This window comes from Excalfactoria chinensis, chromosome 14 (assembly GCF_039878825.1).
Source record: "Excalfactoria chinensis isolate bCotChi1 chromosome 14, bCotChi1.hap2, whole genome shotgun sequence".
NCBI classification, from domain to species: Eukaryota; Metazoa; Chordata; class Aves; order Galliformes; family Phasianidae; genus Excalfactoria; species Excalfactoria chinensis.
In genome coordinates this window covers 11,330,947-11,355,764 of record NC_092838.1, presented here as the reverse complement: position 1 = coordinate 11,355,764, position 24,818 = coordinate 11,330,947, and the positions used below count along the sequence as shown (strand labels likewise).

Genomic DNA, 24,818 nt, shown 5'->3' with positions numbered 1-24,818 from the left:
AAAGGCAAATACTGGCAGGGATTGCTACTGCAGAAGAAAAGTTTAATATTCAAATACTGAAACTCTTCATTATACACAAACGAACTGTAATTTACTAGCAGGAAACAGTCTTTCCATCCTACCTTACAGCAAATTTGCCACACACGTGCCCTTATTTTTCTCATCATGTATGTATGCAATACTGTCTAATATCACAAGGTGGAGCTACCCAGACAACCTCATTTTGCTCTATCTAATCTCAGGTGGTACAGGCTGGTGTTCTCCAAAACTCTTTATTTTTTGGATGGTACCTGAAGGCACACAGCATCAGTCTGATCCATAAAACCACTGCTGATCCACAGCAAGCCACGGCATTACGTTCAGCCTGTGCATAACAGCATTCCTCCTGTGTGAGCACAGGGCAATAGAAGGAACCAGGTGAGCACTCAGATCCAGAAGGTCGTAGTGGAGCGCCTGGCTCAGCTTGCAAAGATACCGCACTGAAATATAGGGCATACAAAATGGCTCCACCAGAATACTTAGTCATTTCTAAAGATAAACTGAAGGTGCTGTTCTCTTTTGTGCCATTTTCTTTGCTAGTGCCACTCATAACGTTTTTCTGTGGAGCAGAAATCTAGCTTGGCCTGGCAAGACAACTCCACCTCTGATCTTATAATCATGACACCTATCATGATACCAATGCAAGTTCTGCAGCCTCAGTATAGATGAAAATACAAAGCTTTGCCCGCAATTTCTTAGTAATTAACTAATTCACCCTTCTCCCCACAAGGGAGCAAAGGCAAAGGACTAATGCTGAGCTAACAGCAAACGTGCCCTATCAGTGTACTGCACGTTCCCATACAAACATCTCTAACAGTTAAATTCATAGTCCGATTAAGATTCCTCAGAGTAACTAAATATGGCAATTACTGTCCAAAACCAGGATAAAACTTGTTTAAATGATTTCTCTATTATTACAAGTCATTCAAAATGTGAAATGCAAATTTGCACTGCTAAGCCTTGATTCTGCAACTAGTCCATGCAAACTCACTGTTTTCATAGTTTTTCCACTAAATTAAGATTTTGCTTCTCAGTGCTGCACAGCTGGAAAAAATAACTGACCTTGTTCCTACCTGACATTGTGCAGTCAGAAAGCATGGCTCTCCTGAGACCAATTCTGTGCAGGAAGAAGATGAACAATACTGCAGAAGACCCTTTGGTTCTACAGCTCAATGAGAAGGGACAGCTATTCCTCCGGGATGCAGATTTCCTCCAACAGCATTACGCAACTGACCAAGCCAAAATACCATCCTTCAGCAGAAAATCCCCCACAGTGCAATTAATCTCAAGAAAGTCCTCAAAAAATGGCTAAGCAAGGAAGTCAAACTGCTGTAGGAAGAAGAATTATACTGCAGGACATCTCCAGAAGCACCCTAATGGCTCAGGCAGCTTAGATCTCAGACTGCCCTACAGGAGTCAATGGCATCTCTGCTTGCATCCATACTATGCATCGTATTCACACTACTTGCTGCCCTGGGACTGGTTGTTTCTGAAGGATCTCTTGTGATAAGCATCAGTTCTGTTTTTGCATCCAGATCAATATTCAGTTACAGAATTCTGATGTTCCTTGGGAAATAACAGGAGATTACATAAAAGAATGCAGAATACCCAAGGGTAGGAACTGACAACAACTGTCAATTCTTCTGTAATACATAAAGTCAAACTCCCCCAGAGCAGCTCAAGTAATTCCACCAGCCGTGCAGAATGTTCTAAAACACTACAGCATATTTGAATGCATTTGACAAAAGCGGTGCTTATCCTTCTGGGCAGGAAGTGTGGGATTGCATATACTAAGCCAGATAACAATTCACAACAAAGAAAATTCAACACGTTTAATTCCCTTCAAATGGGTTTTGGCTCCGAGGAGTTTAGCAGAGGCAGAATCAAAAGATGTTTGGGTTTTTTTCTTAAATACTGCATGGTACAATGAAAAAAAGTCTGTACTTCCCATTCCCTGCCAGAATTCCAGGACTTCTTTGTGGATTTCCACCTGGATACAATGTTTGTATTTATTTTCAGGCTACACAAATTTAGCGTATATCCACAGATGGAGAAAAGCAAACAAATGAGAAGAGATGCGTACAACGATTCTATCATCAGTAACATAGCAGCTCTATGCATTATTCACTAGTTAATTGTTCTTGCTCTGTCCTTACAAAGTTCTGTTCCTAGGAGGAAAATAATACACATAAAACTCTGATCTCAAGCCTACGAATGTTATGTGCTTAATTAGGAAGAAAACAAACTCAAAACCTCAAACAGAATAACAGTCTTCCTACATTAAATACACAAATAAAGGACTCGTACACCTAACAACCTGCAGCTCTGTGTGCCCATGTGCATCTATTTCTTGAGGAACCCCATCCCCTCAAAAAGCAGCACTCACACAACCTGCAAAAGACACCAATATGCTTCAGTAAAGATTTGCCTAAGAATGTTTTAAAGTATGTTTCCCCACTATGCTGCTTTTGAATACAGCCACAGTATATGAAGCCTATCTGGATGCATCTATATTGGAGATACCAGGACATGCAATACAGGAAAGAGTAATTAAATCGACAGACTTTGATGGTTTTAAGTACCTGCTGGTTCCATGACTTTGTTCAGTTTAAAGGGCATGTGAAAAGCACTTCACCTCACACCAGAATGAACAGGGAACAGCATCTTTTGCTCTACCCGCGGATGAGAGCTGAGAATGTCATGCATCACAACACAGAGTACGCTTCCAAGTTCTTGGGGCACTTGTAACAAGTTCAACATGATGAGATACATAATCTTGGTGTTGCAGACAGTAACAGTACCATGGCAGCCATCGGCAAATAAAGGGCTGTTTATTTGCTTGTTTCTAACAGCCTTTATTTTTTAACAATAGCTTGCTAATTCAAAAGTTAAGAAAATCACAGTGGAACATCAGAAATGTTTTTAACAACCTTTTCAGCTTAAAATCAGAAAGTTGAGCCATGTTCAAATCACTGACCTTTTCTAACTTTTCAAAGTGTTCTCTGAGGAACTTCATGGGTCGGTCTGGTTTCGCTATGCAGAGATTGACAATGCACTCCTTTAAAATCTGCTGGATGTTGTGCTTCTGAACGTAGAGCTCACATCCCTTCAGGCTCTCGTCTTCTTCCACGCTGCAGGAAGAAGCAGCAGCCATCTTCAAGGCTTGTAAACAGTAAACAGACCTGGGTGATGAAAATGGTGTAAAAAAGAGACAATTCTTTATCAGAGGAACTAGGAGCAGCAGAGATAGACAAGAACTGCCCGAGAGCTATCAAATCAGAACATTATAATGCTCTGGAAATGCTGACCATGGCATCTCTACAGGATCAACACATTGCTAACTGCGAAACTAGCATTTTAACCCCTCAACATCTACAAATAACGGCACAATGAATCACACAAGGCCAATGAATCACACAAGGCCATGAGTTTCAGAGGCAGTCATTCAACACCGCTTTAAAGCCCCGCATTTCTGTCCCATCGCAGCCTCCCCCCTCGCTCAACACAAACCCGGGTTCGTGTCTCAGGAGGATTTCTGGCTCGGACAGACCCCAGCAGCAGCCCTCGGAGTGCCGACCTCCCCGCACAGAGCCCCGCGGTGCCGCCCCCAGCCCGGCTCGGACCTTCGTTGGGCCTCCGGGGCCCAGCAGAGCGCGCCCGCATCGCCGCTGCCCCGCGCTCGGCCGCAGGGAGCCCGCCGGGCCGTACCTGGGCTGCTGCTCCGGCGGAGCGGCTCTTTGTGCCGCCCTGACGGATGAAGTCGCTCCTCCGCCGGCTTCAGCAGCGCAACCGCTTCCTCCTCCCCTCGCCGCACGAGCCGGAACCGCGGAACCCCCTGCAGCCCGGCCCGCCGCTCGCCTTCCCTCACGCACACACGGACGGACGCGGACACAAAGGCTGCGGGCCGCAGGAAGTGCCGCTGCTGTCACTCAGCCGCAGGATCGGCCTCCTCGGCGGGGAGCAGCGAGCCGGGCAGCGCGGAGCCGGGCAGCGCAGCGGCGCTCCCCTCACCGCCGTGTAATGGCGGCTGCCGGGCCGCTGTGTGGCAGCGCCGCGCTTCACTGCGCCCCGAGCCCGGCGGCGTTACCGCACACCGCGATCCCGGCCGCCCGCTCAGGTGCCCGTGGGCTGCACGTGAGAAGCGCTGAGAAATAGAAGTGAAGCACGTTTGAACTCGGTGTGTGTTGGGATTAGTGCCGCTGCGGAAGCCGGCCGTGCGCTGCTGTCGGTCCGATATAATCAGTACATAAAGAATTCATCAACAGCGGGAGGGATGAAGGCGAAGCCAAGTGTGCCCGGCGCGGCCGTAAAGCGCTTTCTCGCCGTCGTAAAGCGGCCGCGTCCTTAGCAACGGCGCCGCGCTTCCGTAGCGCCGGGACAGCATGGCGGCGTGCGGGGCGGCAGAGCTGGCGCAGGCCCTGAGCCGGCCCCTGAGCTGCCTGCAGGGCCCCGAGTGCGGCCGGGCCGCGCGGTTGCGGGCTCTGGAGGCCATCCGGGCCGAGGTGCAGGAGCGGCCGCTCTCGCCGGAGGCGGTGCAGGAGGTTTTCGAGGCGCAGCTGGTGCGGCCTCTGGCGCGCTGCCTGGCGGGGGACGCGGCGGAGCGGTGCCGGGAGCTCGCCCTGCAGCTCCTCCTGCACGGCCTGAGTCGCTGCGAGCGGCCCGGAGAGGCGCTGCCCGTCCTGCTGCCGGTCCTGGCGCAGCGCCTCGGGCCGCCGCAGGGCGCTGAGCAGTGCGAGGAGCTGCGCCTCGGCCTCCTCCAGCTGCTGGGGCTGCTGCTGCGGCGCGGCGGGGCCGCCGTGGCTCCGTACCTGTCCGATGTGGTCGGCATCCTGCAGGCCGCTCTCCTCGACCACTACGCGGAGGTCAGGCGGGAGAGCTGCAGGTGCGCCGTGGCCTGCGCTCAGGCTGTGCCAGGTGGGGCTCGGAGGCAGCACGGGGGTCACCGCGGTGTGCAGTGAGCTGCGGTGTCCTGGGGTGGCCAGGCTGGGACCGGGGCCTGCAGGGATGCAGTCAGCAGCAGGGAAGAGAAATACGCTGTGCACACCCTCACAGGTGTGCTTTGTCAGCCCCAGGGAGGATCTGGTGAAGCAGAAGTGTACAGGGATATCCATGGGGGTACTGGTGGATGGTAGGTTGGGCATGAACCAGCACTGTGCCTCCCAGACCAGAGAGCCAGCCACACACTGGGCTGCATCAATGGTGTGCCCAGAGTGATCTGCAGTACTGCGTCCACATGGGGAGTCCTCAGTGCAACATGGTTGTGAACCAGAGGAGGATCACAAAATGACCTGAGGGATGGAACACGTCTCCTATAAGGACTGGCTGAGAGCTGGGGCTGTGCAGTCTGGAAAAGGAAGGGCTGAGAGCGGCCTGAAGAGTATCTGAAGAGGCTGTAAGAAAGAAGGGAACAGGCTATTTAGCAAGGCCTGTGTGATAGGACAAGGGGAGGCTGTTTCAAACTAAAACAAGGCACATTCAGATTGGTTATAAGGAGAAAGTTCTTTACATTAAGGACAGCGAGGTGTTGGCAAAGGGTGCCCACAGTGGTGGTGCAGACACCCAAGCTCAGGGGACAGGATCTGAGCACTGATGGAGCTGTGCCTTCCTGGCTCAGTGCAGGGAAGTTGGACAAGATGACTTTGAAGAGTGCCTTCCAACTCAAATAGTTGTATGATTCTGTGAGCAGTTATAGCATGTGGTTTATGATGTTTCAGTGGGGGAGAAGTGCTTGTGGGCTGCCATTCAAGTCCATTATATTGTAAGCATTGATCAGCTTGCTGCTCAAAATGCTGCAGAAACCACCCTGCTCAAATTGCATCACCCGCATAGAGAATGGAGTACTTGAAGTTTCTGTCTCTCTCCTAACAGAGCACTTCCATATGCAGTCAGAATCTCTGATAAAGCCCTTAATGCAAACCATTTCACACCAGCACTACAGAGTTCGTGTGGATGTAATTCAGGCTACTGGAGCAGTGATACAGTTTGGAAACGGGAAGTCTGTGGACGATGTTCTGTCTCATCTGGCCCAACGATTATTTGATGAGATTCCCAAGGTGTCCGTTTTCTTCTTTTTGGGGAGGGTTGGGGGGTGTTTCTAGCTTTCTGTTTTTCCCTTGGTTTTCAGCATCCTTGCATTCATCTGAGGTATGCAAGCTTGTCACTTATGGGCCCATTCAGCTGTGGACAACCCAAAAGCAGAGCAGATAGCCTGTTCCACTGCTGTCCAGTTCTGCACGCTGCTGTAGTATGTCAGCACCTCTATGTTAAGGGAGGCCTTCTGTCTAACTTCTTCTGGCATATCACTCTGGGATTTTGTTCTATGGCTTTTTATGATACTTAGCAAACACAGTCTGTGTCCCTTCATAACTGCAATAGTCCTTTAGAAATATGCTATGAAACCATAACTAAAGTATTTTATTTTTCGAGTGGACGCATTCACGTTACTTAACTTTGGCTTCCATTATAGTAAATGGATAAAGTTGTCTTCTGGAGAAAGCTGCAAATTCCAGAGAAATTTACATTTCTCATGTTCTCAGAGAGAGGCTAAATATGAGAAGTAAAAGCGTTCTGATTGGGAGCTGGATCTTGGCTCCTTGGAGATGTTTGTGCAGTACTGAGTCTGAGGCCGAGTCAGAGAGAGAACACAAGGGGGAGCACGGGGTCGTGCTGAGATGCTGGAAGCGAGGCAGCCTGGGCTCTCATCATTGTCCCAGGCTGTTCGTGCACTTGATACCAAATCGTAGATACCAAATGCAATTCTTTATTCTTTTTATCTTTTGAAGTATTTCCCTGACTTTTTAAAAGCATTAATTATTTGTTTGTTCCTTTGTTTTTAATCTGCACAGGTTCGTCAGGCTGTAACAACTGTCATTGGGGAATGGTTGTTGCACCTCCGCGACAGATACTCCTATTTCCACAAGCTGATCCCTCTGTTACTCAGCAGTGTTGCTGATGACATTCCTGAAAATACGTAAGCAAAATACGTCTGGTTTTCTTTTTTTTCCCCCTCCACTCTCTCTGCGTGGAAATATTTCTGTGTTTACAGATAAATTATGTGGAGGAAAACCAAACATTTATAGGCCTATTCCTGATAGTGTAATCTCTGGTGACTTTTGTTTGGATCCTATGTTGAAGTAAGTGTAAGGGTTGTAAGAGAGACAGAGCTGGGATTACCCTCTGGAAGAAGTGACCTCTGAGTACATAAGCATCAGCTCTTAATAGTCCCAATTAAGTGGGAATGCTTCCCATTCTTTCAAATGTATTCAAGAAATCATATTTTCCAGAAGTCTAATTTTAAAGTGTTTTCCTTTAGGAGTTGTGAATTTTATTTTATGCCTAGGACACTAGCTTGGACTTACTGGGAAAAGATAGGCTTGCAGTGGGAGAAGGAGAACGAAGAAGATCTGAAGGATAAGATGGATTTTAGTGTTCCACCATCTCATTATCCCAAAGGAGGTGAGTATTGCACAGAACTTGCATTTAAAATGGGGAAAAAAAGGTGTATGACCTGAGAGCAATTGCCTTTTCTTTTCCCCTTCTAAATAATATTTAACTCAGTGATTCCACAGAGCTTGCACAGAAGAGTCCTTCTGTTTGTTGGATTCAGTGAGTTCTTTAAATGGCATTTGTACTGACAGAACAGTTAAAAGGAAATCGTGGAAGTTATTAGGCAGCGTTTTCCAAAGTGGGCACTGTGCCGTACTCATGTATGTTTTTGTCCTCTTCCCCTTCTGTAAACAATTTAAAGCATAAACTTCAAACCACTTTGTAGTAAGAAATATGTATATGTTTTCAGAGTGGTGTGAAGTTAAAATTTTGCAGTTTCTGCTAAAGAAATACAGCTCACACGTGTAAAATCCTCAGCAGCATTTGGAATATCTTCTTCCCCACTGCAGCAGATTCCCAGAGCTCGTTTTGGAGTCTCTAAGCTCTTCCGAGGCTTTTCCTTCCACATGGCTCTCATTATGTTGTGAACCATTTGTGGGGTTTTTTTCCCCTCCAGTGACTCGACCAGGACTGGGGTGTCGGGAACTCGTGTCAAGGAACCTCTCCAAAGTCCTCCCAGCTCTCTGCCATGATCTGACAGACTGGGTTGAAAACACGAGAGTGAAAGCATCCCAGCTCCTGTATTTGTTACTGCTGCATGCAGAGGACCACATCACACAGCACATGGAGCTGCTTCTCAGAACTCTGTATCAAGCATGCTTGGATGGAGAAAGTGAGGTGGTTAGGAATGTAAGTATCTGCTGAGTGCTTGATGAAAACAGTACTTGTTGTGCACCTGGGTGCATTGTATGAGGGATGGCAGTACCATGGGGTCACTGCAGCTTCTCCGTGACATCACAATCAGCTTTTAATGAGTGTTAACAATATGTATAAATTGTATTCAATTACTAAGTTAAAGTAAATGCATTCTTGTATTGTTGGTACGAAGACTGATAACAAAATTGTTTAAATACTGTTTAGTTTATATGCCAACTCCATGGAACTTCAAAAATGATCTCCATAAAAATCATAAGCAGGAGATTGAAGTATAAAAGCCTTTTCCATTTAAAACACATTCAGGCCATGCCTGTTCAGGTTCAGCTGATCATCTCCCATTGCTGCATAACCCACCTTGTTCCACACCTAGGAATAATAAGTATTATTTTTATCTAATAGTATATCAAACAGTTGTTGCTCTCAAGGCTTGCTTCAATAACAAGGCAATAAAATACATGTCACTGGAAAGACTAGATGAATTTCTCAGGGGGCAGACAGACGATGCAAATTGTCTTTACAATTTTTAGAGAAGATCTGTTTGTTTTTCTACACAAGCAAGACAGCATGCATATAACAAAAGCATCACGTAATTTAATTCAAAGCTGCAAATAGTATTGCTTTGGGGAGTTGGAAGAACATTTTCTGCTTGCTGGATGCAAGTAGTCCAACTTACATTAAATAGAATGAATTTCCTAAATCAAGGTTTTCTTTTCATTCTCACTATTATTTTGGCCATAGACAGACTGAGGAAATCCATGTCTGAAATGATCCTCCTTCTTCAAGTCTTTGTTTTTCCCTTGCAGTTCCTTCTTGTTGGCTTTATACTCTGTCTCACTACCAGTTGTTGTTGCCCTCCCTTGATTTTTCCTGATTTGATTTGAACGTGAATTAGGTTCAATTGAACATAGGTGGCTAAATCATTGAAGTGAAAGTGATGTATATAAAGCAAAGTAAGCTTTTGTGTTTGTGGAAATGAGCCAACTGCTCAAAAAAGGAGTTAGGAGGAAATGTTCCTGTTGATGGTACAGTGTTAAGTGTGTCTGTGTAATGCACCTGGTTGGGGTTAGGCATCAGTAAGGCCTGATGTGCTGGTATGTCACATGAGAACAGCGTGCTCTGCAGACAGAGATGGGATCAAAGGGCGCAAGTGTCCCGGGGAATGGAGAGCAATTTCAGCCCTTTCTGCTAAAGCAGAGATTGCAAGCAGTGAGCAGCTCCATGGTGGTGCTTCCACAGTAAGCCAAATCAGTTATGTCACTGCCAAAGTACAGTACAATAGCAAAAAATCCCATTGATGTGTTTATTGTCAATGCTTTGAATGAGTGGGTGGTGGGTGCTCTGAGAGCACATGCTTGAGATCAGCACTTGGAGAAGACTTGAAACCAGTAATTCTGCAACATCTGGTTATTTTGAGCTAGAGGCTTTATTACACTGCAAGCTGTACACCCCATTTCTGTATGTTACTTTCTCATGGAAGTTTGTCTGAGGCCCAGAATGGTGCTTGCATGCCTTATTATGTGCTTACTGGACGCACATCAAGAAAATTTCTTCATGCATGTAACCATCCCTGAGTGAGTGGAAAAGGCCTACAAGGCAAGTGCTGCAGCATTTAAAGTAAACATCTGGAATCATAAAAAGAAAAATCCTGATGGTCTATTGAATGGTCTTTGTGTTTCCAGAAGAATCCTCTATAGCCGTTGTTTGTTTGTTTTTTTTCAGTGTGTGAAGGCAGCAGAATTGATCGGAACGTTTGTCAGTCCTAAAGTGTCTTTGAGATTAATCACATCAGCCTTTGAGGTGACACCTAAGCCGTCTTGTTTAATGGTTCTCGCTGCAGTGGTTCGAGGTAGCCCAAAAGAAATCTTGCAGCCTCATTTGAGGGATCTTGGCGATGTGCTGTCACAGGCTGGAGTCTGTCAGCGATCTGAGGAGGTAAGGATCTCAGGGAAACGTGGCAGTTCCAAGTTTTGGGCCAGTGGTTTGCAAACACACTTCTTCATTTGTTCTCCTTTGGTGCTCCCTTACCTTCCCCACGCACACACAGCCCACTCTGTCTCAGGATGTATCTGTCTGAGACAATGACAGGAGCTTATGTGTCATCCCTGAGACTCGTTGTGTTCTCCTACTTGTGGTCTCCTGATCAAACTATTCCCAAAAAACTGCTGGCACTCCTAGCAGACGTGGGTTCAAGTTTCAGAACTGATGTAGGATGCTTCTTATTGTGGGAGGAACATGGAAAGGCATGAGGAGGAAAAAGAAGCTGTTCAGGATGTGCTGTACGAACAGCATTCTTCATTGGCCAATCCACAGCCAGAATTTAACCCATGCTTTGAATGCCTTGGTTCACAGTCCAAACAGGATAAGGTGTTTTAATCATCATCAGCGATGGACAGCTTTCCACAGTCCACAGAGAGTGGCATGTTGGCTTCCTGGGAAGGATTCCCTTTTTGTGTCATTTCTTCTTTTTGTTCTGTATTAATTTTTATACTGCTTTCCATTTTAAAAAGAAGATAGCAGTGTGCAGCTTACAGAACATTTAAGAGCATGTTCTGTATTCTGTTCAGCTTGGTTGCTTCTCATTAAGTTAAATTCTAGCAAGAAGGCCTTTATAAATTAGAAATCTCTTCTTAAATGGACCTTTACTAATGGCTGTGCCATTCTGCCAGCTGAAGAATATTCATCAGTTGCTATATAAGGAGGGGAGAGCTTCTCTTCAGTGTGCAATGGAGAATGAATTCCAGGATTATTATTATTATTTTCTTTACCTTACTCTTTTATTTTTCTTCTCCTCCCCACTTGCCTGGATGTGGAAATAGATCTGTGAGGGATCCTCGCCATCTCCCCTACAAACGCAGTCCTGTCCTTTCGTTGCAGCACAAGTTTCTTAGGCCTTTGTTCTTAAGATGACCAAAAAAGGCTGCAGTGTTGCCTTGAGAAAATTCTGACTTCACAAGACTCAAAAGTCCCTTTACAAAAGTTATTCATGTGTGTAGACTGAGTCTGGCATAATTATCTTTCCGAGCCAGTGTAAGATATACATGTGGAGTTATTCTAGGTTTCTTCCCTAATGGAATATACACCAGTGATGCAGAGAATTAACCTTAATCTCCGTGAAGCCTGGGATGATTAGGAACTCACATAACTGGAAGCACTATAACCTGATGGTTCAAATAACAATTCCCTGAAGTATATCTGCAGAATTGCTATGAGGTCTTATGCTCTGTGTTTCCATGTAGTGGTGTACAGAGGATGCATTCATCTGAGTCGAAGCATTTGGTGCAATTGTGAAACTGTTCTAGCCTATGGTTTTGGGAAACAATCTATCTCTAAAATAGAGAACAAACGCTGCATAGACATTGTTTAGCTAAGGATTGACCGTGTCCATGAGATTAATAACACGGATAGCTAACCTATTCCTAGACTTGATTTATTTTTGGTAATAAACTTATAACAATGGCCCCTTCTGTTAGTTGGATGTAGTCTGACCGCTTCATGGAATATCAAGTGGCCTTTATCGTAGAAGTTACTGCAAGCTAACTGACAAGAGTATTGACTTCAATTGACATCAGTTGGATCAAGATAACAGGCATTATATTGCAGCAAGTGAGATAATTGGCAGAGATAAAAGCAGATACTCAGGTTTTCTTGTTTCATGTATTTAACCATTACCGTTCAGTCAAAATAGACATGGAATAATATTTGAAAGAGTTGTAATAAATGTTATTAATTAACAAACTGCACTTCAGAATGAGAAAGTGCAATCTGTGCGCACAGCAAAACGCTTTGATGTCTTTATTCGCAATGGAGCGGTGGTGTGGCTAAGGGCAGGATTGTTTGTTTTGTTGCCAGGACAAGGCAGGGAGATCATGTTGTGTTCTGTAGAAAGTAGAATGTAGGTCATCAGGAGAACTAGCATTGAATGGTCAGCGTGACTAACAGACTTTACAGCACTCAGATTTTAGTCTTATCACTTCCCTTATCTCTCTCTTATAGGCATCTATTTTCTAATAAACATAATAAATGTATGCTTTTGTTTAATAAAAGGTCCTTTACGTGGAGCAATTGCTTTGTGTTGTACGAGCACTGATCGAAGTATGCCAGGAAGACTGCCAAGAAATTTGCTTGCAGCTCATGAAGGTTTTGGTGACAGTGATGGCAGTACCGAGTTCTCAGTACCTTAAAGAGGAGGTGAGCTACAAACTGTTGTAATGTTCTGCTGCGCTTCCTTATTTTAATGTTGATAAAGTGCTTTATCTAAACAGAGCCGTCATTTTTTGTCAGGCTGTTGGGCTTTAAACCACAGAAATCCTTCACAAAGGTTGGTACCGTTTGAAATTTGCTATTGCCTGACCTTAACTCTGGCTCCGTTGTGCATCTCTCAGTGACTCTTTATGACAACCAAGAGAGTCTTTACATGGGGTAAATTCTTTTTTAGTGTCTGAGATTGCGCAGGAGCGAAAGTGGGACTATCAACAATAGTAATAGTAATAATAATAAATCAATACTTTAATTTCTTTCTATTTTTTTTTTCTGTTTAAACACATCTGACTGATTTTACAGTAGTTGAACTTTTTACCCCTGGCCAGAACTAAAAAGCTTAAATGTTGTTGCAGGAATGCTTTAAAATGAAGGACATCCATAGATGTCCTGATAATAGATGAGCTTTTGGGCTAAACATTCTCTCACCCCCTTATTCTTCTCTTCCTCTTAGTTCCTCGAACTAAATAAATCAGCAAGCCTTCCTCGTGTAGTATAACCATGACCCATCCAAGTTGTCTTTTTCAAATGTGCTTCTTAAATGTGATGGCTATTCTACTTCCTTTGCTCTTGCTCCCAGGCATGCTATTCCAGAGGCCTGTGCACCATCAGTATTTATGGCCCCCAGCTGACAGGCTGCCTCCAATGAGGCAAACACTTAGAAAGCTGTTCTGAAAGAGGTAAAAAGGAACAAGTATTAAAAGTGCTTTGAAGGACAAAGAGGTACAGCATAAAGATCTGTCTCATGGAGAGCCGGTGTGAGAGCAGGATTTATTTTATTTCATTTCTTGGCTTTGCGGTTTTTATATTTGTTTTTTTAACAGAAAATCTGTCCAAGTAAACCTCAGACAGAGTGAGCTGATATGTTTTCCAGTATCTTGTCTCTTTAGCCCTTAAGCTGTCTCTAAAGTAAGCAATGTGAATTCATCCTCCTGCAAAGGAAGCCATTTCATGGAGGTAAATCCTGATTTTCATCGACAGGAAAGTTTATCTCTCAGGATTATTGAAGGTTTAGGATTTTCCTGCAGTTACAGGTGACTTTTCAAGCCGACAGTACTTTGGATGAGGATCTTTTTGCTCATTAGCCTTTATTTCGGCTACACAAATAGAGTATCTGGCAACAAGATTACATAATTGCAATACAAGTTTGTCACCAAGGTGAATCCAGCTTGCTGCTTTTTGCTTTTCTCCCCAGCTGCTGTCTTTGAATTCAGGGTCAAAAGATTTGGGGAGTAAAAAGAGATTATTCAAAGATTTGCATTATTGAATTTCAGTTCAGACTTGAAGATAGAAGACAGCAGAGCAGAGTGATAGTGGAGGTCACAGCTGATGGGTGTCTGCTCTCTTCCTGCTTGCTAATTCTTGGCCCTTCGGCTTTGCAGCCATCAGTGTTTCTAGTTGCCTGGGGCTGAGGGAGGAGATCGGGACCACCAACTGAGCACTGAGGAACTGTGATGAGGGTTAGGGTTTACAGCCCCCAATAGACTGAAGCTAAATCAGATGTTACAGTCAGTCAGGCATGTTTTGAGCTTGTCAGTGCTGTAACTGGTGACCTAAAGGTAAGGCTTTGTTTTGTTACCAGCATCCTGTGCTGTCTCAGTTCTTCTCTGAACATGTGTTGATTACTAGCATGAAAATAATGCATCATTCAACTTGCTAGCTTTCAAATATGTGAAAGAAAAATCATCCTTGCTATTCTTTTTGTCCACTACAAGACAATTCTGAATGAGAGGATGCACAGCAACCTGTTGGCATGTTGGATTTCTCTCCTTTTTAATTGCACATGTGAAACGAGTTAATAGTTTATTTTAAATCACCTCTGAACGAAGCGCTGTTTTGTGCCTCCTTTGTTTAATAAAGAACAAAAGGTGTTGTGGGTGGGGGTTAATGGAGAATGGTTTCTCTCTTGACACATTCTGTCATAGAACATCTTCCAATTTATTTACTGATAAATGAGTATTTTACACGCAGGCTATTCTGCTTTGTTTTGACTGCCTCACAGAATGCTTCCAGAAAGAAGAATTCAGTGTGCTTGAGGCATGCAAAGCTGCTTTCTGAATCACCTTTGTTCTTAGCAAATCCGGATTGATTGACTTCTTTTAAAAATCTCATTTACTTTCTCCACATCTGGCACTTCCATAATAACGCCTTTGTCTGGCAAGCAACACTCCAATGGTCCTAGGCATGTTTTAGCTGACACGTGTGGTGGAGTTCAATTCAAACCCAGTAGAGATGTGGCTGTGATGTATGGTCCTGCTGCACCTCTTAAAGTCAAACGATGTCACTCACAGCACTCTGCTCCAGCATTCCCTACTGGAACTGATGGCTGTGCCGAGGATGTGCTGTTCCCTGTTGGGGTTCCCAACCATGCCTGGCTCCTTGTTTTTGACTCACTGTCTGCTGAAGCTGGTAGTGCTGCAGGTGGTGCTTTCATTGTGCTCCTCATCTCTGCCTGCAGCAATTTCTGCGTGGCATTTTGCCTCATCAAAGCTTGAAATGGGAAAAAGCAAAACACAAGAGCAGGAGGAGAGGAGGGAATTCCTTGCCTTGTCTGAGCAGTAGCAGCAGGAGTTTTGGTAGCTCCTGGATGCCCGTGTGGGAAATTGCCTTTACGTAGATGTTTTAAAGCATTGTTAAGCTGAGAGAAAATCACTGCATTGCTGAAAGTAATAAGAATGGTTTCATGGCTTCATTAGGTTTTAAATGGGTTTTCAAATGGATCAGAGATGCTGTAATTTTGATCTTCCATTGCTGTGCTCCTTATGATTTTGTTCTGAGATCAAAACAACTATTTGTCTTGAAGTCAGTTACAGGATTTATTATAGGCCAGCACTGTATGTATTGGTCTTGATCACCCAAATTGCAAGTGTGGGAATCCTTTCCCTTTCTTGTTGAATAAACAGAGTTTCAAGGATTGACCTGTTTCTCAAACATCACTCCGGATGAAGTATCTCATCTCTCCTTTCTTAACAGGCAGAAGAAACAATGTGTTCATTAGCTGAAGCGCAGCAGTTGGATGGTTTCCTTTCTCTCTACAAACAGCATATCCTTCAGCTTCTGCAATGGGTCTCAGTGTCACACGACAGTTGGACCTGCTATTCTCCAGAAATATTACAGTTCAATGTCATTGCAACTCATTCAGGTATGACTTATTTAGTACTGTGATAGCCCATCCAGTTCTTAAAAATGGAATGATAAAGTAATAATCTCGGTAGCCTGCAGACACGTGGCATTTTAGAACGGATAACGTGGTGTTCAGGAGCTCCACAAGAATGAGGAAAAAGCAAAAATGGAAATGTTCAGGCAGCTCCAATTGCAAAAGGACCCATCGGCTGCAAGGAGCCTCTGTCGTCTGAAATCTGGGAAGAAAACTCTCTAACCCCGGTTTGGTGTTGGAAAGCCTTCCTTTATTCCTCACGGTACATACCAGGAGACTTGACAAATCAAGCGTGTGCTCTCAGAGTTCAGGTTCTGCATTTAAGCAGTTAAGACACACATATGCAGCACACTGCCATACATATTCATTCTTTTCCAGGAACTCAATACATGCCAATGTCCCTCTGTGCTCCAGCGGTGGCATCTAAGGTGGCCATATAACCACTTACTTTCTCTCTGCTTTTCTATCATCACAGTCATCACTGTGACTTCTGACAAACTTTTAGCTGTTTTTCCTCAATTTGGCAGATTTGCTTGTTGGGCCATCACGAGCAACTTCCAAAACAAGATATGTGGAAAGTCCTTGCACCTGATGGATGCAAAGATAAAAGCAGTCTGTTATGACTCCGGTGCTTCTTGTGAGGCAGGGTTGCTGAGGAGAACAGACACCAGCAAAGTTAAAATGGGAAGGTTTAGAACCTAGAACTCATTGGTTCCTTTTGCTAAACTGATATATTGGTCCTTAAACTGATATACTGATCACTGCTGCTAAACAAACTGCCTATAACACCTGCCAGAAGCACGGGGTGCCTGGGGGTACGTGAGCTGGGTATGGGCTGTGAGGAAATGAACTGATGTAGTCTGTGTATCCAAAAGTGTGTCCACTTCTTTTAGGCATCCCTGCATTCTTATAGTTGTGTGTACCACCCATTCCTGCCATGTATTCTCCAACACAGCAACTCAGCAAACCTCTGTGAACAACCAGCTTGCTGCTTTGCACAGCAACAGCCTTTTCTTATCTGTGCAAAGAACAAGAAGTTTTTTCATTGCAAGCTCTGAGTAGCCAACTTCCCTGCATGCTTGCGTTCCCCTTCCCATGACTGAGGAACTCCTAGACAGTTGTCTGGCTTCTCCTTAGTGGCAAATAAATCATAAAACGTCTGGGCAGATGTTTTGACTTGCCCCCCACGCTGGTTATGTGCTGCTGTCTGGGTTTTCTGTCTAACACAGCAGCTCCCAGGGCTAATCCGCCTGTTTGTTTGTTTTTCTCTTTTCTCTCTTATCGTTCCCACACAGAATGCTGCATTTTAATCAGTGTAATCAGGTTTACTCATTTCCAATGTCTCAGTTTTCGCTGCTTTCCAGGAATGTGTGCTTACTCTGAAACAAGCAGGGTAGATTATTTTGTTTATTTCCCATCTGTTGGATTTGGTGTTATCAGTGTGGTATAATAAGTGTCCTTAGAATGCCCCACAACTCACATGAGGCAATATAGCTCAAATGAATGTTAAGAAAATAAAGACCTACTTGTCGACATGGAAATTTAGCAAACTGCAGCTTAACTTTCACCCCATATTGCCTAAGTCTAGACACCGGAGATTTATTTTACTTCATTCTTAATTAATCATTACATTCCCAGATACTACTAAATGCTATTGAACTGGTTTTGGAATGGTGAATGCGTCAGTCTGTGCATTTCACATGTGAAGGACGTTCTGGTCACCAGAAAGGCCTGTGTGTTGTGTCTTGTTCTGGTTCTGAGTGATGGGAGTCGAGCACAGTGTGTATCACAAGAAAGTGAAGCTGGAGATGTTTCTAGTTCACAGCAAGCAGCATTCCACAGCAAGCAGCTCACAGGATGAAGCGAGTTGGCAGTCCATGTGTCTTCCTCATCAAAACCACGCAGATATGAACCGTTGTCAAGGAGAAGAGCAGCGCCTTCCCCTGACAAAATCACTCCTGAACCATGTTGGGCTGACAGCTCGGGGCTTCTTGGTTAGAGATAAAACAGTTCATCAGAGGAGGTGATAACGTTAATAGTTCAGGGCATGAATTTGGAAAATGTTTTTGCTTCAAATAATAGCTTGTAGGAATTCACTGCACTTTAGATTCTCTTGTCAAATGCACAGAAGCATTATTTAAATGTGGAGAAATGACATGACTGCAGTAATTTTACTACCCATGTTTGGAGGCTGACCCTTTTGAACACATCCTTTCCTGTGAGTGTGAAGTTCACTGCTGTTTTAACACCAGGCATAGTGCTCATTTTAAAGGACTTGTATATGAAACATCCAAATAGAAACTAATTGTACTCTAATGTGTTCATTTTCTAGGTCCTGTCATAGGTGAAGTTCTCCATGACTTTATTCTCATTCTTAAGACGTGTCTGCAGCCAAACAAAGATCCCCAGATGCGCTTAAAACTCTTCACTATTTTATCAGAGTTGCTCCAGAAAGCCAATGAGACCATCAATTCCCAGGGGTGAGCAGAGCTCTGATTTTTGGTTTTAGTAAGACCTGTGTGTTGTTATATGCATAGGCTACAGAGAATCATAGAATTGCTCAGGTTGGAAAAGCCCTTAAAGATCATCAAGTCCAACCACAACCTGACCATGCCAGCCTAACTCTACCAGCCCTTCACTAAACCATGTCCTTGAGCACCAATAGCACAAGCACTGTGTGTCCTCTCGTGGAATTGGTTCGTACTTCACATCAAATTACAAGCATTTACAACAGTGAGACTTGAAAACAGAGAGGAGGATTTACTCACATTGAAGCAGCAAAAAGTACATCTTAGTGGGGATGAGTGTGGTGAAGAATAAGAGTCACTGGAGTCATAACAATAAGTTCTGGTTACAGAATCACATTCATTGCTGGCAGTGATTTGTTTAGCTGCACAGCAGTTTAGATAGGAAGGGTTTCAGTTGTTACACTGACCACAGTTACATGATCATCAGATTTGCCTGAATCTGACATTCTTGTGGTTAACGTGATGCCGATGGGATCTACCTCTGTGTTTCGACAGATCATTTTTCTTTGCACTCTAACAGAGACTTTATTAAGGACAGAAGCAGCTACTGATCAGATAGTGCAGAACTGCTGGGAACTAAAAGGAAATCTGGAATGATGGTGATCATTAATGATATTTTTTGCTATCAAGTTTTTGAATGGGGAATTAGGAACTCTCAGAAATGTGCTTAAAATAGTAAAGCTGAAGGCTTCTGGCAAATTTCTGTGTGCTTATTGGGACCACGGATTTCTTGTTATTACTGAGTCTTATGTGCCACCTGCTGGACACGAGGCACGGATTGATGCCTCATGCACTGCTCCTTTCTGTGGTGAGCAGGCAGCAGCCAGGTATGTGGGCTTCCACCATGCAGCTGTGTGTGCAGTGGGTGCTGGAGGTCTGGCAGTGCCCAGTTGCATTTCTGTGACAAGGTCTGGCACAGCAGGGAGGGGTACCGCTCTGTGGTCTGTGTGCTTTGCAGCTCCCAGCTGCTGTGCGGGGCATAGGGACAAAGTGGACAACCAGAGCCTCTGTTATCCACTTACAAAGCTGGCAGGTGGGGCTTCTGCAACAGGGGAAAGCTACGTATGTGGGCTGCTCCCTGCAGTGTCACAGTTCTGATCTCAGCAATCGCATTCACACCACTCACACTGTGAATTCTTTTCACTGGGCAGTCTCAAAGGGCCCAACAGATATTAAAGAATCCTATCAGCACTCACGTGGGGCGTTATCTCAGTCCTGCAGACAGAGAAAATGAGACAGAGGGAAGGTAAGCAGAGCACCCAGATAACAGTGAGTCGTGGGCATCGTCTGAAGTGGGAGGAAATCTGGCCTCTCCTTTCTGTGCATGTTAGGTATTTGCTTACATATTACCTCAAAAAATTAAGTTACGAAGGGCTTATCACAAATGTCATCATCATGTTGACAAGTAAGATCTTTTTTTTTTCTTACAGAATCTTTTTTCCCCTTTTCTGCCTGTGTTTCTATGGCAGAAAATGCTCTTTTCCATCCTGTCAGTCTCTTTACCGCTTCCTCGCGAGCCTTCCTTTTGCTTTCTGATTTTTGGCTGCAGGCTGTTCCCCAGCTACCTGGAGATCGTGATAAAAGACATCCTGGCTCCTAGTCTGCAGTGGCATGCTGGGAGGACAGCAGCTGCCATCCGCACCACAGCTGTGTCGTGCCTTTGGGCCCTTATTCACTGCCAGATGCTTGCGCCAGAAGAGGTACATTCTTTTTTTTATCAGATGTTCCCTGAAGTCCTGCACAGGAAAAGAAAACACGTGTAAAAACAAAAATAACCTCCGTATTGTTCGTAATGTTTTCACATGGATGCATAGGTTTCATAATTAAACTAATGGCAACAGAGTGGTAAGAAGTGAAATGGTTGGTAGTGAGGTTATGATGGGTCCTGGTAGCAGAGCCAAGGCCTGCTCTGTGCTGGGCTCTGCTCACCACCACGAAACACAGCAGGGCTTTGTGCTGGCACAGCAGCAGTGCTGACACAGAGCACTGTGAGCTTCATCAGTGCAGTGCTGACATGGCCGGGACTGGAGCTGCTGGCACGTGGCAATGACAGCTTGTCTGGTTGCCTTGGAGCCCATGGGGATGTTTGGGAAAATCATCTAAAGGACTTCTGGAAAGGGCAGGAGGAGCTGAGATGGAACCTGAGGGGTATCTATGGAAACTGAAGCAGAGAGCTGGCAGGGAGTGTCCTTAAAGAAATGCTGGGTGCCACAGTGATGGAGGATCAGTGGAATCGGAGAGGGGGGTTGGAGCTTGTCTGCTCACAAAACAGTGTTTGAAAATGCTGCATTGGGAATGTGCTAAATGTTATTTGATGTTTACAGTCTCAGTAACAGATCTTAATTGAACAAAGGCCTTAAGCACGTGTGAGATGTCAGAGGCTGCTGTTGTGTTCAAATGTTGTTCTCAATCAGTGGGCGACGTTGATGCCCTTTTGCATCAACCTACAGTAAACGTACATGTTGAGGACAATGAATCTTGCCAGAAGTGTTCCAATAAAATGGTCTTTATTTAAGAACTTCCTTTTAGAATAAGAGCACCATCTACTGGGTTGGACTCGATGATCTCAAGAGGTCCCTTCCAACCCCTACAATTATGTGATTCTGTGATACTGGAACATACGTTGCCTCACTCCGAATTAGTGAATGTCTTGCCAGGATTTGTATTTTGTGGGGTCTTTATTAAATAAAAAGGCAGGTAAGTCTAGAGCTTAAATCAGCTTCAGAAAACTCATATGCATGTGTACCGAGTGCTCACAGACTGTGTGATATGTTGGTAGGTTTTTATTTCCCAAACTTGCTGCCAGGCAAAAATGGAGCGGTGTAAACTCAGGAATTTTAGGTATAATTGTTTATTTGTTTTAATTAAGCAAGCCAGGATCTGTCAGACCAAATAACAGCTTATGTAAGCGATGGGTGTAGTGCTTTAATGTGACCCAAATGCTATTGTTCTTCTGTGCTCTTTTCATTAATCCTAGATCTTAAAAGTCAAGGATGCATTAATGCCCCAAATTATCGCTGCCATGGATGAGGACTCCCAAATCAGTCGGCTGTTGGGCTGCCGCATTGTTGGTGGTATTTTAAAAGTCTGTGGGAGGCAATTTGATGAATTCCAGCTTGGCAAGACTTACCCGGGTACGTAGAGGAGCTTGGGGCTGGGGAGGTCTGTCCGTACTGTGTGGTTAGAATTGCTTTTCCCTGGGACGCTCTGGTAGCTTTGTTTGTAACACTGAGGGCGTTGTGTGGAGCGTAGGTGCATTCGTTGTGCAGACTGTCCTGTTCACCCGCAGGCTCGCTGTGGCTGCTAGCAGTGCAAGCACTAACACAGACTGGGGAATGCCAGGTCTGTGTGATGTCACTGCATCAAATGGCTTTAAAACTGTGGAATGAGCAAAAAAAAAGCCTTTACACGGTTTGAATTTCAAACAGGGGTAGATTTCATGCTGACTGCTTATTTTATTCCCATAAATATATACTGGTGGTCTTTCTACATCCTCTTACCTGGTATATTTTAACTATTCAGGTACTCATTCCCTAAAGTAATTCTATAGATATTAAGGGACTGGAAAAAGGGTTGTACAAAACCGTATGGTTAGCAACAGTTTTGTCTGTGAGAGCCCATTTAACGTCCTAAAGACGTAACCCTAAACTGTTAGGATGAGACTGCATGAAATGTATGAAGCAGAGGTGTGCGTTTTAGAGGATCAAAGTGCTGGGCACCTCAGTAGGTGTTGCTGAGCATGAATCCAGCAGCACTTGCTTATTGTGAGGCCCTGCTCTGTTAGCTCTTCAGCTGCAGGCTTTCATGTCACAGAGGCCTTGTGTTGCAGATAGGTTGATGCCCTCATGCCCAACTGAGTGGAACTGTTAAATGTTCTTGATGTTGTTACACATTACACCACTAGATGGAACTTCAGTCAGTGTTATTGTCTGCCAGGCTTACCGGAGGTTCATCTGCATTGCTTCTTACTTTAGTCAGTATGAAAGAATGTTCTAACTATAGTGAAAGCAGAGCAGCAATGCATTATATAAATGGTCATCACATTGTTCTCCGTGCAGTGTTTCAGAGTGCCAAGAGCAAACTGTGTCACTGTGCCATAAATAGACCTGGATATGTAGCGGGTTGTTGGTCGGGACTTGTTGGCTTGATTTGGCTTGGAAAGCAAAAGGAAAAGGTAGGCTGTGCCTACCGGGGTGATGTTGTGCTGCTAAACAACTAGTCAGGAGAAGTACAGTCTATGCGATGTGACGGGGTGTATGTTCTCAGCAATGTAAACAAATAAATCTGCCCCTCCCAAACTGAGCATCTGAACGACTGTTCTGTGACGTGGGACAGCAGAAATCTTACCAACAAACGGCTTTATGTTGGTGAAATGTATAACGAGACCATCAGCAAAGCACGTCTTTGCATCTTGCTTATTCAAGTAGCCTGCGATGCATCTGTTGACTGAAAATGCAGTGTTTTACAGAAATACTGTGCTCCACAGAGAAGTACTATTTCTGCAGCTAATGAATAGGCATTCATCGTGCTACGTAGGCAGAGCGTTAGAGAATAATTCCAGTGATTACGAAATAGAATTACACTTTGAAACAAAAAGGGAAAGGTAACTTCTCTGTTTGCTCTGAGGTTATGTATGTGTTCCTTTCCAGAGGTTTTAAAGCGTCTGGATGATGCATTACCTGATGTACGACTGACCGCCGCTCACACCTTGACTGACTGGTTCAAATGCTTGAAGGACAATGATGTGAAAGCTGCAATGAAAAGTCACATTGAGTTTCTGTACCAAGAGCTGTTGATACATCTGGATGACCAAGATCCGGATACCCAAAATGCAGTCGTAGGTAAGACTTCCGGCCATTTGTATTTTATAACAATACTTTCAAAAACAACACTTTCAAGTGTTACATGAAAGTAGTATTGATAAGGAGAGGCTGCTCTGAGTGGGCTGGTGTCACCAGGAGCTTCCCTGTGGGTTTTGGTGATGGTGAGCTCAGACCTTTCACCTGTATGCAGAATGTAATGTTTCATGTAGTGTTCACCAGGGTGGGAATAACTCAGCATATCGGATACATCAGAACTCTGTACAGGCAGTAAACAGGATATGGAACGTAGACACTATCCATTGCAGGATGTGACCATATCCTCAATGCTGTGGAATTGATTGGCATATCACTGTGTGTTCAGGCATATCAATGTCAATACACAGACCTCAGCAAATGAAAGGGCAGCATGACTGCTCTATGTGTACAACAGCCCCCAGGTTGGGCTGCAGCTCCTTTGAGAGGGAGTGTGAATAAAAAAGCACAAAGCAACTGATGATTTTTAAACCATACTTTTGCTCTGCAGAAGTATTAAAAGAAGGAAGCACTTTGTATCCTGAGCTGCTTGTGAGAGAAGTTGAAGTGGCCATCAATAAGCACCGAACCCCGGTCTATTGTAACCAACTACTGCATCACATTCAGAGCACCAGAGAACCAGCTTCATGAATCAGTTCTGCAAGTCTTTTTAGTGAGCTGCATTTGGAGTCTGTATGCTATGGATTGCTTTTATGTTTCACTTGCCCAAGGTTGGCTGAGCAGTAAATAGATTTTATTTTCTTTACAAGTATTAGCTCGTTTATAACTCAGGTTGGCACAACTGTACATTCTTTGCCATATGAGCAGTTCTTTGTATTTTCTAGCAATAAAACATTTCCATTCTCTTTGCATTGGAAACTTTCTAGATAAAAGGTTTAAGAGAGGAATATTTTTCAAGAATTTGACACCATTTCTGTTGGAGAGAGATCCTTTACTTTAAAAAGCGATCATCCAGTGTCAAGTATGTTTCTGTTGTTCGGTGAGGATTCAGTCTCCCAAGGAGTATTTCAGACTGCGGCTGCTATTCAGGCTTTGCAGAGTCACATTGGTGAGGCTCGGTTTTACCAGAAATAGAGACTGCCAAACTTCTGTTGCATAATGCAGCAGAATCTTCGTGATGTTCTGAGTGCTCATTATGCTGCAATAACAGGGACATCTTCTGAGTAGGTGTCACCAAAGGGGTGGTTTGTATTGTCATTGTATTCTGCTTTATGACTGAGAATAAAGCTGACATTTTGTAAATTAAGGGTTGGATGTGGAAGAAAATGTGCTTTTTGTCATTTAGACTTTCAGTATTTATGTTGCCTTAATTAAATATATAGTATCTGCACCTGTATGTTGATACTGCAGAGCCTTGGAGGGCAAGCAATATTTACATCCCACTTGGCAGTGAAATTCTCCAAGATTAGGTGGAAGGTTTTTTTTGCTCGATTTTTTGTGGTTTTGATTTTAAGACCGTTGTGCTGAATGAGATTTAGGTTTGGGGTGGTCGGTCTTTTCTCACCTTCTCAGCTGTGGGATGAAGTGAGCTTCTAGATTCCTGACAAAGTCATTGTGGATCATCTGCTATTTATTGCACACACAAAGAAGTTGTGGAAAATCAGGATTTTTTGTATTACTTGCTCTTTAGGCAAACATGCTTTGTGTCTCCTATCTCCCAAATGCCCTGGCTTTGCATCAAGTCTAAAAATAGGGTCTGCAAGGTTTGGCAATGCTCCT

The 24,818-nt window shown here is 44.2% G+C and overlaps 2 protein-coding genes across 2 annotated transcripts in view; one reads left to right on the top strand and one right to left on the bottom strand.

Moving 5' to 3' along the window:
• PRKAR1B (protein kinase cAMP-dependent type I regulatory subunit beta) overlaps positions 1-4,352 on the bottom strand; it is an 87,105-nt gene extending 82,753 nt beyond the window's left edge. The window contains exons 1-2 of the mRNA XM_072348862.1: positions 3,748-4,352; positions 3,017-3,221 (exon numbers count right to left, since the gene is read on the bottom strand). Of these exons, the coding sequence (XP_072204963.1) occupies positions 3,017-3,193 (177 nt within the window). The 5' untranslated portion in view covers positions 3,194-3,221; positions 3,748-4,352. The remainder of the gene's footprint in view (positions 1-3,016; positions 3,222-3,747) is intronic.
• Positions 4,352-24,343, top strand: DNAAF5 (dynein axonemal assembly factor 5). The gene is made up of 13 exons (XM_072348861.1): positions 4,352-4,953; positions 5,908-6,092; positions 6,885-7,009; positions 7,379-7,494; positions 8,042-8,274; positions 10,021-10,233; positions 12,346-12,489; positions 15,532-15,700; positions 18,048-18,195; positions 19,793-19,943; positions 21,221-21,377; positions 22,893-23,084; positions 23,590-24,343. The coding sequence occupies exons 1-13, from the start codon at positions 4,422-4,424 to the stop codon at positions 23,727-23,729; spliced, it is 2,505 nt and encodes an 834-aa protein (XP_072204962.1). The 5' UTR covers positions 4,352-4,421; the 3' UTR covers positions 23,730-24,343.
• The last annotated feature ends 475 nt before the right edge of the window (positions 24,344-24,818 follow it).

What these genes read in the sequence shown, in the direction of transcription:
- DNAAF5 (XM_072348861.1), top strand. Translation starts at nt 4,422, where the DNA reads ATGGCGGCGTGCGGGGCGGCAGAGCTGGCGCAGGCCCTGAGCCGGCCC. An exon ending in GATGACATTCCTGAAAATAC is followed by an intron (nt 7,010 to 7,378) that starts GTAAGCAAAATA and finishes TTTTATGCCTAG; the next exon opens with GACACTAGCTTGGACTTACT. An exon ending in TCTGTCAGCGATCTGAGGAG is followed by an intron (nt 10,234 to 12,345) that starts GTAAGGATCTCA and finishes GTTTAATAAAAG; the next exon opens with GTCCTTTACGTGGAGCAATT.